A 17,417-nucleotide genomic window follows, 5' to 3' on the forward strand; every position below is an offset into this window, starting at 1 on the left:
TTGCTAAAGCTGTGCTGTGATGTGTCATTTATCTAAATGTTTGCATTTGAAAGCCAAAATAAAAGGGAAATTCAGCTGTTTGATAGATAATAGATGTTTGATCTCTATAAATTTTGGAAACATTAAATACTATTTAAGATTTTGTTTGTGCAAATCTTCTTTAGAAACCCTAAATGTGGTTGTCTTGCAACATTTCAACAAATATTTTATCAATATTTGGAAGATCAAATTTAGGAACCTTGTTACAAACAGAACACTGTAAAATATGAATTGCAATGAAATGCATTATTTATCTTTAAATATTTATTCAAAACAAAGACAATTTGAAAGTGCTGCCATTAAATGACTTTGAAAATGCTCGGCACAGTCAACCAGCAGAACTTTATTTTTCCATTTCCCATGGAAAGATTTAAAGAAAAGTCCATAGAGTAATAACAGCACTGAAAGACCGTGATCTTCACACAGAACTCTATTTTAATACAAACGGGAATCTATGTTGAAATCACTGCATGAACTCAAATAGCAACAAGGAACATTGACTTTTTAAATTGAAAGTCCAAAACGGCTGGAAAAAAATAAAAGTGTGATCAGTTTCTTGAACTGTTTTGTGACCTCATATCAATGAGGCTTCTGGAAGAGGCTTAAGAAGATTTAATGGGGTGTTATGTTTTATAAAGTAATCAGTCCAGTTGTGAAATATAGTGCAAGTGAAACAGTGTATAACAGTGAGTGTTTATTACTTCATGCGTAATTTGGTCTGGATGGCTTTTTCCTAAATAAATAAAATTAATATTTGAATTCTTGTAGTTTTTTGGGTTATTTTTGTCAGATTTTAAAAATTGCTGATGTAAGTGTACCATCCAGCTCATAGTGTGACAAAAATAAATACACAAATAAATCTGTAAAGGGGTAAAAATACTTTTCCCATCACTCTATGTCATTCAATATGGCCCCTAACATGATTATTTGAGGTAATACCACCAGAAAAAGGCACTTAAAAGTGGGAAGCATACACAAAAAACAATTAAATGAATATGTTTTAATTCCATATCCAAACACTGTGGTAACAGAAAAACCCAACATCTGGTCAAAGGAGCAAAAGAATCTTTAAAAAGTAAGAAGGGAAAAAAAGTACTAAATTTGTGAGAAGTGAAGACCGTGGCGGTGCCATTGGGGATTGAAGCAATCAAGGTTGTGACTGCCAAACGAGGGAAAGTAACCCCAGTGCGTGTGTGTGTGTGTGTGTGGGGGGGGGTGTGTGTGTGTGTGTATGCGTGTAACAAGGTAATGAGAAAATGGGGGGAAAAGGTAACCAGAGCTGCCAGAGGAACAGCAGAGCTGCAAAGGCAGAAAGGGTCAGGGTCAGTGCAGCGCAGATGGTGGAGCTGTATCTGAAATGTCAGGAGAGTTTGTGTAGTAGATAAATAGAATAATTAATAACTGACTGATTGCAAAACAAAAGAATTGTGAGATTATTAAAATACAATAAAAGTATTAGAATCCATTCTTGGCACAATTCATTAACTCTACGCACTTACAACAGCTGTGCCCTATTCAAAATATCAGGTCAAAAACTATTAATCCTGTTTTCATGCAGCACAAATTATAGTCCTTATATATCAAGCGTATGTGGTTTAAATTATAATGAAAACATTTGCAGTTTTAATAAAATGCTTTTCATGTCAGTGAAGTAAAACTGACTTGGTTTGGAACAAAACACTGAAGTAAAAAATGAAGTTGCATACTTTTCTAAATATTATGAAATAATTCAGTGAAAGAATGTCTGTGCACAAAAATAATGGAGTTGCAAAATAACTGATTTGTGCCTCACTTTGTCACAATCACTGTTGTGTTTATATAGTTCCTAAATAGTTACTGTTTCTACCTAAACTCCAGCTACACAAGACAAATTTAGTTTTAGGACCAAAATCCAGTCTGACTTTGCAGTCCATCTCTACCTTCTTAATCCCTCCCTCAAATCAATAATAACTGATATAATAGAGATTGTGCTCTCGCTGATTAAGACCAAACACTGTTAAGTGAAAAGTTCATGTTCTGTGTTGAAACTGCAAAGCTGGACAAACCCAACTTGGTTAAATGTGATGCACGTGAAAAGATCTTTCCTAGCCTAGTTCCAATTTAAATTCCCCATATCACACTCAAGGTGAGACGTCACTGAATTTATTTAAGGTTTTTGTTTCCATGTGAGACTGAGGCTGGAAATATTTGCCGACAATAGACATTAGTCATGCAGGCAGCACACCCCATGCGGGTCCACATGGTTCTGGAAGACAGTCTGGATGGAGCAGGTGTCAGATGGGTCATGCTCTGTGAACACGGGAAGCACCAGCAGAGGAAATGGTTTCTTCTCAATCACCCTCATTCTGTCAATAGAGTCTCGAATGACAAGTTCGCCAACACAAAGTTGTACAATGCGCTTCTTGTTCTTTTAATCTAAGTTTAACCTTTTTCCAATCATGTGAAATTTTACATTTTTGAAGCTGAAGGTCTCGTTTGGTGACGTCATACAAGACCTGCTTGTTTGGCTTTAAATGAAACTTGAAAATGGAGCTCTTATCTTGTTTGGTGAAAATGAGTAAGAAAAAAAAACATTTAACAACAAAACATGGAGAAATTTGTCCCAAAAAAGACATTTCTTACATGTATAATTTCTTGGCATATTGTCTGAAAACCTTTTAATCCTGGTTTTGAGTCTGTGCAGCAATAGCATTTTGTTATTGTCTTGCTGTTTTTTTCTGTGTTGTTGCACCGTTTAATGAAAAGAGCAACATGCTGTAGAATTTGGTGTTCCACTTATGGAAAGCAGTTTTGAATTTATTAACCAGAGAAGCCACATAGTCATAAATGAATTCTCCATGGTGAAAATAAACTTTTTGGATATTGAGAACTATATCTGCCTTACAAATGGAAGTTACCCTTCCATTTGTACGGCTAACTTTACCAGCATTCTTTCTAAGACACAAAAATATATTAAATTACATTCTTTAATATTAGATATGTAAGATAAAACATGATTGCAATGATGAGGTCTTCCTTAAGCTGTCTCAAATCTCTTGCCTCCTTGGATGATAAGCGCCTTAATAAATAAGGTCCATGGCAGCAGCTCTTTTAATTATAATGTAGCAGCACAAGCTCCACTTCCACTTCACTTCACACACACTCAACAACTCGTCTCTGTCACTACCTCACTTACTGTTTGAAAGGTTAATAGAAACTATCCCTAAAAAAACCAAGCTGAAGTATGAAGAGATCTTCTCAAACTAGACTCTAAAGTGTTTTGTGAAAAAGGTCTGGGTCGGTTCATCATATAATGACGTATCTATGAGCTGGATGGTAATACATTGTGTCCAACCACAAATATATTTTTCCCACTTAAAATGAACACTGGCTGGCTGAAATTATAACTTTGCAAGCAGAAACTGTCAAAGAGATATCTGTAGCTAAAATACTAATTTGAGATGTGTTTTGACTAATAATCTCTTCCTGCTCATATTTGGCAGGTTGTTGAGACAAAGCAAATTGCACTTAAATGACATTATCAATAATGTTTAATATGCTTTCAGAAGTTAAATAAGAAAGTTACAAAAGAAAAAGGGGTAAAATTTGAACCAAGTTTTTCCAATAGTGTGGCTATGCTTCCAAATCATCTAATCCTTTAAATCTAAAATTGATAAAGCTGTCATTTCAAACAGTATACGAGAAATAATGATTTTTCGCTGCCTTATTTCTTTTTAGAAACCTTCTAAAGCAGCATGACTTTAAAGTCATCCTCATAATAAAAGGCTTCATTGAATCCGCCAAATCACCCTCAATGGACAGTAGTTATAGCATGGAGCACTTTTTGTTTCTCTCACTGTATTCAAAGCTCTGCAGCAAAGGTCCCATCTACTAAATCATGAAATGCACATACCTGATGTGTGCACTTCTCCCCCCAACATATACAGGATTACTATTGAGCATCTGAAATATTATAATATCATATCAATTGAGATGACCGAATATCTAAATCTGACCTTTTTCTGATATAAATTCTGTAACTTCATTCAGTTTATCTCCTCTTTAACACAAGACATTTACTTTTATTGTGAAGGTGTATCATACCTACAATGCCATAAAAACATTGCTGGTCAGTACTTTATTTTAAAGTTATTATTTTCCTCAAAGGTTTATTATGTTTACTCTAATGAGAGAACTATTGTAGAAGTGTGGGATTTATTTCATCTGATTGCTTTAATTCATTCTGACAGGTGTGTCCACCTACTGAAATACAAATTTTTATTGACAGCCTCATATAGCTATTATAAGCTAGAACATAACAAAAAAAAACCTTCTTAACTTTGAAATGGAGTGCAGAGAGATTGTTTGATTTCCTCTCATCAGAAGAGAGAAAATATTAGCCTGCAGTTGTTTGTACATGTAAAGAAAACAGCTGGCACATAATAGCATATGGGTTTGAACCAGAGCACACCTTCTAATTTAGTGCTATTAATTATATTAAAAAAAAAAAAGTGGTGAGGAAAAGAAAAGGCTGACGTAGCAACAAACCACTTAGCTGTTTATTGCTACTTACCTTCACTGAAGATACTAGATATTTTCCAGGATCGAGACATAAAGCTTTTACAAGAAACTGGGAGTAAAAAAATCAAAGCTCATTGCAAACATTTTATGACTTTGAAGCATTAAATCTTGAGCCAAAAGTATAGTGATGTCAGTGTTTGTTGTTTCGTCATTGTTTAAATGTCTATTTTGTTTATAAGACTTTTCCGGATATTGAGGCGTTTTAATAAGAGAACTTTATATAGTGGATGCAGCAACCAGAAATTTCGATTATCTTGGCGTCTTTCTTAAGCAAACAAATCAAATGCCCCCAAAAGTGCTGACTTTACTCCCAGACGTCAATTAAAACACAAGTGATTTGATTAGTTTAATTCATTAAGATGAGGATATCAATGGGTTTTTTCACAGTGAAGCAATGACTGAATAGCTTGCTATAAAATCAGGTTGTAATGTAACCTTCACGCAGTTCTAACCCAAATTTCTGACTCACCAGCAGAAACAATTTCAAAAACTCAATTGGGTAGAAAACTACTCTAAAAAGCTTCTGCAACAGCCAACTGATGCACTTATAAAGTCTCAAGGGGCAGTCTTTGATTCAAAGCCCTTGCAACAGCCTTTTTCAGTGTAATTTTGTCCATTTATGATGATTTAGACCTCAGAGGCCAAAATAATTGATTGTTTTCATTACAAAACGTTCTCCAGCAGGGCTGCAACCACAACCACAACCCGATTCACTGAAATTATAAAAATTTCCTCCATTTTACATTCCAGCCCTTCTCCATAAACTCTGCCTCACACCTTCTGCAGATAGGCAATATAAAAGAAATCCACAGCAGATTATGATGTAATGAGCAAATAACGGTGTAGCTATGTCCAATGAAGGCATTGAAGTGTTTCAATATAGATTTACTTATCTCCTCAAATATGTCCAAAGTCATCTTATGAAGCTTTCTGCAGTCTATAATATATATATATATATATATATATATATATATATATTATATATATATATATATATATATATATAAGATATATATATATATATATATATATATATATATATATATATATATATATATATATATATATATATATGTTTTTTACTTACCTTTATAAAGTAAAAATTATGCCACCATTTTAACTGATTAAACTTAACCTGCCTCCAATCAGCTGTTTTGCAATTTATCAAAATGATATTGTATAACTGAATGTAAAACTGTAGTTTCATGTTACATTTTTAAACCATTGCAGGACACATTGTCCAGTCAATATTTTAAAAGGAAAAAAAGAACTTAATGAAAAAGTTTGTTTGGAGTCACTTTACTCCCAACACTCATGTTCACATTTAGGGTTTGGAGTTTAGTTGTAGCTTTGTCTTGTTTTACTTTACAGTTATTAACCTTCAATGTCAGTGAACATTTGGTTTTGCTCCAAATGTTTTTCTGCTTTATTGATTTCTACACTTTTGTAAATTTCATTCAGTCCGTTATTAACTTTAGATCAATAGGTTCTCTCTATTCTGGCTTGCAGGCACAAAGCTAAAAGTGATTACAAGCAGTAGAGGGAAAAACTTCTCACACAATCTGTCAAAGCAATCAAAGTCATTAGTACCTGACAACATAAATGTGCAGTAGCAAAGAAATATGTTAAAAGAGCAGATCCAGCATTTCCTCATTAAATCTCCTTGTCAAATCAGCTCTATTATGATTCTCTTAGCCATATTCTTAGCTTTGAGTACATGGTTCTTAGTGGATACCTGAGTCTTTAAGGAGTGTGCACAATGGAGCCAGTTCTATCCCTCTCGCTAAGATACTGTCCTTTTGTCTTTTGGAAGTCATTTTACTTAAAGCGCATTCACACTACCGTCTAGTTTGTTTGGCAAAGTCTGAATATTAACTCAACTACAATGCAGGCCACCTTGAACCTAGATCTCAGTTTGCTTGATTTAAATTCTGGTGCAGATGTGTAACTGCACCAGAATGTATCTGTATATGTTAACGCTGAGCAGACTGGATACCAAGGAGGAAGCAGACCATAGTGCAGGGCATTATAAGTCAATCCAAGCAATACAAACATGCATGTACAGTACCAGCAGGAGAAATAGCTAACAGTTATTTGCCAAAGACAGAAAAGAAATCCTACAGCCACTAAAATCTAACAACTCTACTTTTTTTATATGTGAAGGAGGTTGTGCCCAGTGTCTTCTGAGGTTTTTGTGGCGCTGCATACCTCTGTATCACCATACCTCTCCAGTCAGTTCAATACAGCAATGTGTGCAGTATTGATCATATTCAATGTTGCTGTGTTATGATATCAGTGTTTCAATTTCAGTGAATCAGCTCATCTGAGTCTTTATCATTATGTTTGGGCTAGCAATGAATTTCTTGAAGACCAAATTAAATATCTGGGTTTATTTGAGTTCATCAGAACCAGAACATTGACGTTCTGCATTGCTGAGTATTACAATGACATAACCGATACATTCGCCTGTTTTCCTATTTTAAAGATGCGTCTGTTTAATTTCCTTTATTAGTCCACGCATGCAAGCAGAAGATTAGCACATATTTCATGTAGCAGGTGCACCCAAAAAGTCAGACAATAAGGGTGCAAACCACAGAGAGCAAGATCGGCTTAGAGTGTATCTCTATGCACAAGCTGTCTGTTGTTAGTGACAGGCTGAGTTTGTTCCCCTTTCGGTCTTCTCTCCAATACTTCTGTCTGTATAAACATGGTTAAATGTGAAGCATATCAAGGATTATGTACAACTTCATTTCAAGGCTCTGCTTCTCTGAAATCCAGGGAAAGAGACTTTGAATGCTTTTTCCTTTGAATGAAGCCGTTTGAAAGATTGATCTTTCTCTATTCCAGCAGTTTCTCTGCCCTTTATTAAAGAATTTCCACAACACTGCAAACATCAGCGGACAGATGGCCAGAGGTCCTGCACTTTCACGGTCCACCCACAATAGTACGGAACAGACTGTACAATGGAGTAGCTCACGACCTGGAGTGAATCCGAAAGGCACATTAACTGGTTAGTAAGCGACTTGCCAGTGGAAAAGTGTCTTTAGATCCTCTGAATCAGATCTGAAGAATCTGGGTGTGATTTTTACAATTTATGTCCTTGATCTTTATTCCGAGCTCAAAATTGGTTATAAAATTTAAGAAAAAAATAGCTAAGCTCAGAACCACGATGTCTAGTTGTGAACTGGAAGTTATTGTAAATGCTTCTGTCTTTTCCATTGGATTATTGTGAAGGTATTTTAACCTGTTTTAACAAATCTGCAATGCATCCCATTCAAACTATGCAGAATGTTGTGGCAAAACTCTTAACAGGAGCCATGTGATGTTTATGTCTGACATGCTTTTCTTGTGTGTTTTGTTAAAAATAACATGCTACTTACTTACAGTGAGGTCAATGAAGGTACATCAGAATCATCAATATTAGTTTAAAACTAAAATGTTGTCATAAAACATAACTGAGAGAACTTTTGGAATCAAAATCCATAAATCAGATACAAAGCCTGTTATTATCTACCTTGCTTCTGCTTTTAGTTGAGATAAGACATTATTTTCATAAAGACTAAGTGAATAAAGCACCATAACATTTTCATTTCAGTTGCTCATGCGTTCCTGCCAGTCTAAAGCTGTTACGTTGCTAAACATTTTTTTCTCGGCACTAGTCCTCAGCTGTTCCTGCTCTCCTCATTATCACCTGCACCACCTGTCCCTTATTAAGACTAATTAGAAAAGCAAGTTATGCCCACAAAAATCAGTCATCTTCCTAATGTTTGTCACTCTGCAGAAAAACTCTGGGTAATTATCAATGTCCGGACAACACATTAGCAAACTTAATTACAGTCTTTTACTTAGTAACCCTCTACACTTAAGAGGAAAAAAATAGATGACAGTGCGCAAGGTAAAATTACATTTACATATGATAAAAGAATGTGAGATCTAAAGAACAGAAAGTTACTTCTTCATCATATCAGCAGAATTTATTTAGTTTGGAGCATCAATCTTGTACCTACTGTGGTAATAAATCCTCCAATGAAACTCTGCTTAAGAACTGACATGATGAACCGAAACAGACAAATCATCTCCAAAAGTAAACAGTTTACTAGATACTGTACATTCAGTGTCTCATAAACTTCTTTTGCTTGTTAGGTTTTCCATACATTTGTTCCATTTATTTGTGTGTAAAACTCCACCACTCAAAACTTTTCTAAATTTGTATTTTAAAAGGGGAGAAGGGATAAATTTCCAGCTTTGTGCTTGCTCTCTAAATGGCCTAGTGAATCGTGTGGTGTTGCATACCACAGCCTGTACAAACATGCAGACCATCATGTGGCTCAACAAGCAGCCACCACTGTGTTTCTAAAACTCATTTAAGCCAGCAGTGCTCTGCTAGAATCCCATCAGATAAATACCCAAATATAACTGTCCTCTAAGCATCAGCAGATTCACCAATTTGCAGAGACTCCCAATTGACTTGGTGGCAGGATTTGTTTGAAGCGATCATGTCAGTCATTTTCAGCTATATGAACAGTAACGTACTGATGTTGTCTTACGAGTTTCATGGCTGTTAAAATATGAAACCCTCTGTGTTCACAGTACACACTTATTCTCACACAGGTAAAATGAACAACAGATCACATTCTTTCAAATCTAATCTTGCTCAGACATGGCTTTGGTAAAGCTCCAGGTCTCCCATTAAGTCTGAGGCTGTAGACTAATCAGATGTTTTGAACTAAACCAACCGAGCAGTTTGTATTTTTTTTAGCTTCACATATACACGAGAAGATACTTTTCAATATCTTGAGATTCTTCTTGGCCTATAATTTTTAGTCACGAGGGTAGTAATTAAAAATAACCATGAAGAAATGGGACATTCCCTCAAGATCCACAGCATTAGTGGTCGCCAATTCTTTGTGTGTAAAGACTTGATGTTTTTGCCTCCAGCTGATTTTATTCTACATCTAAGCCAAGACATACCCACATTGCAGAGGTTGAGCATTCAGTTAAGCCATATAATTTTCATTCTGTTTTTAGATTTATATTGAAAAAATATTTTTATTCACCCATTAATCATATGAACAACATTGAACATGTTGAAGGTTATGTTTATTTTTCCCAATATTCCACAGAAAAATCCTGTCATGGCACCGGGAAATAAAAAAATCAAAGCTTTTATATAGTTGCTGACATTTTTTTTCTGCAAGTTTATGTATTTTGATGATGCATCAAACAGAATCAATCAAATCAATCAAACCAATCACTGTGTTTTTCTCACAGGAAAATCTGTCTTGGACTCTGGAGCTGATTCAATAACCACCTTGACAGCCGACAGAAGCACTGAATCTGCATAGCGTTAACTCTCCCAGTCACATGAAGAAACATACACGTATCCCATCATTTACGGTAAAAAATATTAATAAAAAACTAAGAAATAAAGGGAGACATGTCTTTTCTTAATGTCATTTTACAAGATGAACAAATTTTTAAACTGATTCAGTTTGGACTCTAAATCTTCTACCAAAAGGTTGCAACTCATACTTGGAAAACAGTTTGTGTAAAGGAACTGATGAAACGCTCTGTGCCTGTTGTTCATGAACACAGTGAAAGGAAGGGTTTCCAATAATCCCAATCACTTTCACGAGCCGCAGCAGTTTAGCTTTGGACTGCAGGAATATTGATTATTAGATCACACCATATCTAATGACGCTCTCTGATACAGGCTGTTAGAACAGGGACAAGATTTTTTGATTCACATCAAACTCCCTACGTCTGGGTAACAATAGAACCTTTTGCTGTAAGTGAGAATACCAGTCATTGTTCCTTCCTACTGAGGAAGAGATCAATAAAACCACGTCACCTGTAAGAATTGACTCGACATTCACAAACAATTTTTTTAAGTCAACTGTCATGCGAAGTCACAAGTATTTCAGCAGAAGAAATGAAAGTTACTTCCTAACCATGCAACAAAGTAAGGATTTTTTTTATATGAAGTTGCCAGAGTTTTGCTTAATACTGGACTTTAGCCTTAAAGCTAAGAGTCCACAGAATAAGACTCATAGTGGGCATGTGGAAACCTGCTCAGCACAGCTCTCCGTCAGATACTCCACGACTGACAGTGCCTAATCTAAGAGAAAGTGCAGCCACTTTACATTGCCGTTGCCATGTTTCTTTTGTCTTGGTAACAGCCCGCCTAACTTTATCACATCGTGGAATATTTCTGTCTCACACCAAGTGAGAAGCTGACACCAGATACATCTCTGCTGTCAGCAGTGAGTCAGCTTGCAGAGATTGTTCGCTTCCTCACATGCAGCCCTGCAGAGCTCTAACACAAAGTGCATGTGATGGGAAATGTGAGCAAGGACAGATCAAGTGTGGGAGTCACAGTAGTATGAAAATGAAAAGTGTGAGTCAGAATTTACAACTTCTGTACTTGTTTGACATCCCAGCTTTGGAATAAAATGTATTCTTAGATAGGTAAAATGTTTCTGCCTCTTCACTTTATTTGAGATTCAGTCTCCCACATATAGATCCAGTTCAGAAGTTTCATTGGAAGAAAAATGAGTTCCAGTTTGTCTTTCTGTAGAAAATAAAAAGCATGGAAACATGCTGTCATTGTGATTTAACACTTTTGCTTAAAAAAATAAATAAATAAAAAATCAGGGTTTTAAGATCCTTAAAATTCTTTGATCTACAAATCCTTTCATGTGATTATACAGACAGTGGACTGTTTTCCCCAGTCATGTGAAGTGTAAAGTGCTCCCCCATCGCATCTTATTGTGAGATGTCAACTATGTGATGTTGGAGTGAATATTCTGCTTTTTTAATTAATCTCAGTACGTTCCAATCACTTCCTGTTGTAAGAAAATCTAGAATGTAGGTATCCAGACTTGCTCTACAAACGTCTGTTAAAGAATTGAAAGAACTGGTCGTTTCCTGGAGCTCAATGAATTCCTGTGATACTGTAATAGGAGCCTGGCTGTGTATAATTCCAGTCATGAAATTTCCTCAATACTTAGAGTATTATCCCACAGCCAACTCTTAGTGGTATTATACCAAGGTGGAAGTGACTGAAAATACAGGAGCCACATTAAATCACAAAGCAGACTCAGTGGATGCAGAGGCAATGAGTCAGTAGCTGCAGACCTACAAACATCAAGTGTTCTTCAGATCAGCTCAATGATTGAACAAAAGCAAAACATTGGCTGCAGTGGTATAAAGAATGTATTCTCCCGAGTGACAAATTATTCCCTTTCTGCCTATTAATTCAGTGTGCAAGGGTTGTATCTTAGAAAGATACATCTTCATGCTCCCTGCTTTGCATTGACAGTTTTTGAACATAGTCTTTTTGTACTGCAACGTCTTCTCACCAGTGAACAAATTAGTCATAGATGAGCAAGTTTAGTATGGAAAAATATGACTGGCCAGCACAAAGCTCTGACTTCAACTCAATAAAACACCATTGTGATAACTCTAAAGGAGACTGCAAGCAAGGACTTCTCGTCCAACATTAGTGTCTGATCTTACAATTGCTCTTCTGGGCTAATGGTAAAAAAATTTCCATAAACACAGTGACAGATCTCATGACAAGACTTCTGCAAAGACTTGAAGTTCCTGTAGCCACAAATGGTTACCCAAATGAAACTGATTTTATTTTAAACACTGCTAACAGTGTTTAAAACCTCTCTTTTGACATGTATTTGTACATCAGTATTAAAAAGGATGTGAAAATACAGTAAATATTATTGGAGCTGCTATAACAATAATCAGTGTTGCATCAATATGTAATATTTCTGCTGCAGCAGCAACAGAAGCAGCAATTGTATTTTTTAAATAACAATTTAAACTGCTATAAAGTTTGACAGTTTGCTATTCAGGACTATTTTCTAAGGCTAAGAATGGCATACTGGCTATGAGTGTAATCTTTGCTTTGTGCATGCTCTTCATTTTAAGCAGGCTATCAGTTTATGAGATATAGTAAAAACAACCCTCAAAGCAGCCAATAATGATGTAAATGACTGTGGAATAGTCTGTAAAAAAAACCCAAAAAAACATGTGCACAAGAATTGAAAACAATTTAATTCAGAACATCAAACTAATCACACTTTGTTTTATTGTTTTATAGCATTCTGCACAAACAATCAAGTACACAAGGGGCAATAAATAAGCACCACCGTTCTTTGAAGTCCTCAGAGAGAATATTAGTAGATCATGACACAGTCATGATCCTCTCTGAGGACACAGTCATGATCTACTAATTAGGAACACATCAGACAATTAATACGATTGTGCAAAAGTTTGAAGCAGGATTCATTTAAAACCAATTTGCCAAGCTTTGAACATCTGACAGAGTAGGAGAAATTTGAGAATCTGTTGACAGCCCAAATATCAGTCAATTGAAGAAAATATTTCCCACACTTTTCAGATTTTTAGTTGTACATTTTAAGTGGGCTCTGCCTCTCAACCACAGACTGCTGGAAATAAGCACTAGAACTTCTCGTGTTCCTGAAAGGATAAGTGTGTTCGATAATGGATGGATTTAAAGTGGGTGTGCTACAAAAAAATATCCTAATACCGATTCATGAATAATTTTCATAAAGATTGTAAATACTTTTGCAAGCGACTTATGTCTTTGTGGTAATTTCTTAAAATTTAGCTGTATTATAGAACATAAAGATTAGAAGAACAGAGGAAACATGCCTTTATCCAAAAAACAAAACTGCCACCTACTAGCTATTCAGTTATCATCAACCAAGTCTCATAAAGACTTGGTTTAGGTGCAGTTACCTGTAGGTGTAGACTCTGGCAAAGTTTACAATTTTACACAATTACAGATTATGTGTGCTTGAAACAACCATCCCCTGCTGCGAGGAGAGAAGCCAAACGAGACAGCTGTTAATTTAATTCAATATTTGGAAACGTGGCTAAAACGGACTGAATGGCCTTGTTCACGGCGTCCGCTGTCGTTGCTAGAACTACAGTCAGACTACATTTCTAAATTAGTGCAGAAAATCAATGTACTTGCTCACAACACCGCCCTTTCACTGACTGAACCAGTTGAAGAGAAATTGAGCTCAATGGGAGAAGTCCCATTGAGCAGGAAGTGGACAGGGAGATGAAAATCAAGTGTAGTTATTTTAAGTTAACATAAACAACTCCTGGCTTAGTAATAGCTGGCACAGATATGAACTGCACCTACACATTACCAATATTTCACAAGGAGTTATATTGTTTTAATGGCTATTTACAAGAATACACTTTTTTTTTTTACGCCACAACACTTTTCTCCACTGAAAAAGCAATGCCAGTTGCACATTTTTTTCCAGTGTTTTGTGCAGATTTCTTACTCAAGGCCAAGCCATTTCAGCTTGATCACATGTAGGAGCCCTTCCTGAAGTAAAATGCAGAGGGAAGCTCTCCATATTGGTCTTTATGAACTAACATGCAGACATTTCAAACACATCATTCCACATGTTCTGTTCCTTAGAAATCTTTTGTTTCCTTGTTATTGAGAGATGAAAGTGTTGTGTTTAATAGGAAAGTATGCAATGTACTGAAATGTTTTATTTTTTGGTTTATGTATCTCAGATGTGTTCAAGATCTCAGAATATAAGTTAGAACATTTAGATTTTTGCTAGAAGTACGGAGAACATTTACAGAGAGCAAGATGCAGATTTTATGGCATTCATCTAGCATTAAATGCATTTTTCTGTCAGCGTAATAGAGACTGCTGAAACGTGGACTTTAGAGGTATGTCACTGAGGGCACCGCCACAGAGCTCCACCCCACAGATGCCTATTGGTGCCAAGCTAAAATGGAGACCTGCCTCCAGGAGGAATGTTTATCCAAGCTGAGCACAGAGCCTTATTGCTCAAAGAAGCATGAGTGGATTTCTGTTCTGCAGCAGCTCTGTGCCATTTCAGCCAGAGACCTGCACAAAATGAGCCTTCTCTCACCCGTGATGAGAACAGCTCTTTTAAAGAGGCATAACAGAGATAAATTAACAAGGTGTGATGAAGCGTAACATGTGCGCACCAGAAAGAAGGAATTCAAGCACTAAAAAGATCCCTGCAATCCAAAAGGGCTAGGAAGAAAAATCAAAAGATGTTAGAAGAGATTTCATTGTTTTAAACTTTGAAAAATAATTTCTTAGTGAGCTTACCAGGGGCAAGCAAGAAAAGTTAAAAATATTATTTGCATATTTCTTAGTTTGGTTAGACAAAAACTTTAAAAAGAGAGATCAGACCAGTTAAGATTTTTCCTGAAGGATCAATCTAAATCCACGCTGAATCCAAATAGAGGTCCAACCAAACTGGTGGAACTATTTAGGTGCATTAGCTTTGACTTAAATCGCTGTCCTTACATGGCTCAATGGAAAGAGAAGTTGTAAAAGTTGCAATTTTAATTCCAGCTTGCTCAAACCTTATGTTAATGAGCTCTTGGGGAAGCCACTTAACCCCAAGTTGCTGACTGATCTGCATATTGGTAATTTACTGTGAGAGTAGCAGAGTGAGTGAGACCTGCAGTGTAAAAGTCCATTTAGTGGTTTGAAAGGTAAATGGACTGAATTTATATAGTGCTCTTCTAGCCACTGACCACTCAAAGTGCTTTACACAGAGCCATGCACAGCCAAACGCACTCACATTTAACTTGGGGTTAAGTGTCTTTCCCAAGAGGAAATAAACATGTGACAGGAAAAAGATGTAATTCAACCAATAACTTTCTGATTGCAAGACTACTCCACTCTCTGGAAAAAACCGACATCCCTCCATCAAAAATCAGTGGTTCACTTGCATCTTAAGGATGCATTTGTATGGACCAATGTGAACATTTAGAAAAGGGAAGACAGATCTGAAAGAGGAGAGGAAGACAACATCCAGATTAAACATGAAAATACAAAACTAATCAGATGAGATGGCCTCATATTGGAGCTTTTTAACACATATTACAATCTTGACTTGTCTCCCCTGTTTCTCAGCAATAAACATTTTGGGACATGACCAAAGTAACTCCCATGGCTTCACTAGGGACACATTTGGATCATCGAGCGACAGTGATGCATACAATGAGCTAAATAATGAGTAAGACTAATGACTCATCTCCTAATTGCTCCATTTGTGACTTCAATAGCGCCATTAGATTTTGATTATTCTGAAAACAACTTATATGCCTCTAACATCCAATCATGTTCACAACTGATGAATCCGTTTGGATGAGAGCTGAAGCATCTTAGAGAAACAAGAGGAAAAAGCCTTCTACTCAAGCACTTACTGTCTGTCAGATTGAAGTTTAACAGCAAATAAAGGCTAAAATAAATCATTTCAATCCAACTACTTTAAAATGTTTATTCAAACTTATCTTCTAATTATTTTTTGTGCATTTTACTATTGCACATCTAATTTGTTCATGTTAGAAAGAAACAAGAATAAGAACTTGTGTTGTGATAGTGGCAAAAAGGATAAAGAAATAGCAGTGAACTATTTCAAATGTATTTTAACAAGACTGTGTCTTCGCTGTCTGCCCTGGTACTAGTTCATCAGCAATGATTGCCTCAGGTACAGAAGCTGAACTTGGTAGCCACAGACATTTTAGCATTAATTACATCACTGAACTACAGTTGACAAATCTCATGATTGTTTTACTCGTTTAATCCATTAATGTAAACTGGGAGTGTTAAGGTTAACCCATTTTATTTTATTTCTTCATGTTTTATTAAAATGTTTAAATTGTTTGGTTAATGTTCTTCTTGTTGTGCATGAAATGAACAACAATGTGAGACACACTCGTGTAATTCTGTATCTGCCTGCTTACAGCTCATGTTTGGTCGCTTCACCTTTAGATGCAGTTTTTGTTCTGATCTTTATTCCGCAATCTAAATTGTGTGATTTTTCAGAGCTGGAGGGGGAAAAAATGTCTTACTGTCCCCAAAAAGAAAACAAGGAATTACAGGTACGTTCCCTGCAAAACCACGCAGACACCGAAACATTCACCATTTAGGAAAGTATAAGGCACTTCATTCAAACTTTATCTCGGAGAAGACGGTTCGCGTCGACCCGCTTCCCCTCAGTTGTAATATGATATCAGAGATCTTACCCTGAATGTGCTGGTTCACCACGCTCTCCAGCCGATCCAAGCGCTCCATTATCCGGAGAGTGTCCCCCTTTTTGTCCCCTTCCAACTTTCCCACGGCTAAAGGCATCGGGACCTTGATATAAATATTGGCGATGTAGTTAGTGACCCATCCGACATAGAGCAGGCAAACAATGTTGGTCATGCCGCTCAGGATGACGCATGTGGACACCAAAGTTTTGGTTCTCCTGGTGCAAGCCATGCCGACATCCCTCCATGCAGCACAGCCTGCAGTCTCCCCTCGGATCGCGGCACAGGGCGACAAATTATCGCACACGCAGACACACACAAAGAGAGAGAGAGAGAGGAGAGAGAAAAAAAATCCTGCAAGAATAAAGTTATTCCTAGCGAGTGCGCAAAAAAGCCAAGCACGGAGCGCGTACTTTAAAAGTGCCGCGGGTTTATTTGTTACGTTGCTGAAAGACAAGTGAAAGGTGTAAAAGAAATCTACAGGTGAAGGACCCTCCTCTCCTTTCCTCTCTCGCCCTACTGCGAACCTCCGCGCCTACAGATGCATTTGAGGTTTGGGAAAACAGGAGGGACAGAGCGCATCCCTCTGCAGCCAATGAGAGAGATGGAGCAGACTGACAGCCTCCGCTGATTCACTCTGATCCGATCGGATCGTTCTTATCTTAAAAAAAAATAATAAAATCTACAAACAACTATTGAAACAGCAACTATATCTATATATATATATA

General features: G+C 36.5%; 1 protein-coding gene across 1 annotated transcript in view; it reads right to left on the reverse strand.

The window, feature by feature from the left end:
* galnt18b (UDP-N-acetyl-alpha-D-galactosamine:polypeptide N-acetylgalactosaminyltransferase 18b) overlaps positions 1-17,217 on the reverse strand; it is a 79,563-nt gene extending 62,346 nt beyond the window's left edge. Inside the window, exon 1 of the mRNA XM_055036715.1 lies at positions 16,684-17,217. Within this exon, the coding sequence (XP_054892690.1) occupies positions 16,684-16,921 (238 nt within the window). The 5' untranslated portion in view covers positions 16,922-17,217. The remainder of the gene's footprint in view (positions 1-16,683) is intronic.
* Positions 17,218-17,417: the final 200 nt, after the last annotated feature.

The sequence above is a fragment of the Poeciliopsis prolifica genome, unplaced genomic scaffold, assembly GCF_027474105.1.
Source record: "Poeciliopsis prolifica strain line A6 unplaced genomic scaffold, Auburn_PproV2 SCAFFOLD011, whole genome shotgun sequence".
NCBI classification, from domain to species: domain Eukaryota; kingdom Metazoa; phylum Chordata; class Actinopteri; order Cyprinodontiformes; family Poeciliidae; genus Poeciliopsis; species Poeciliopsis prolifica.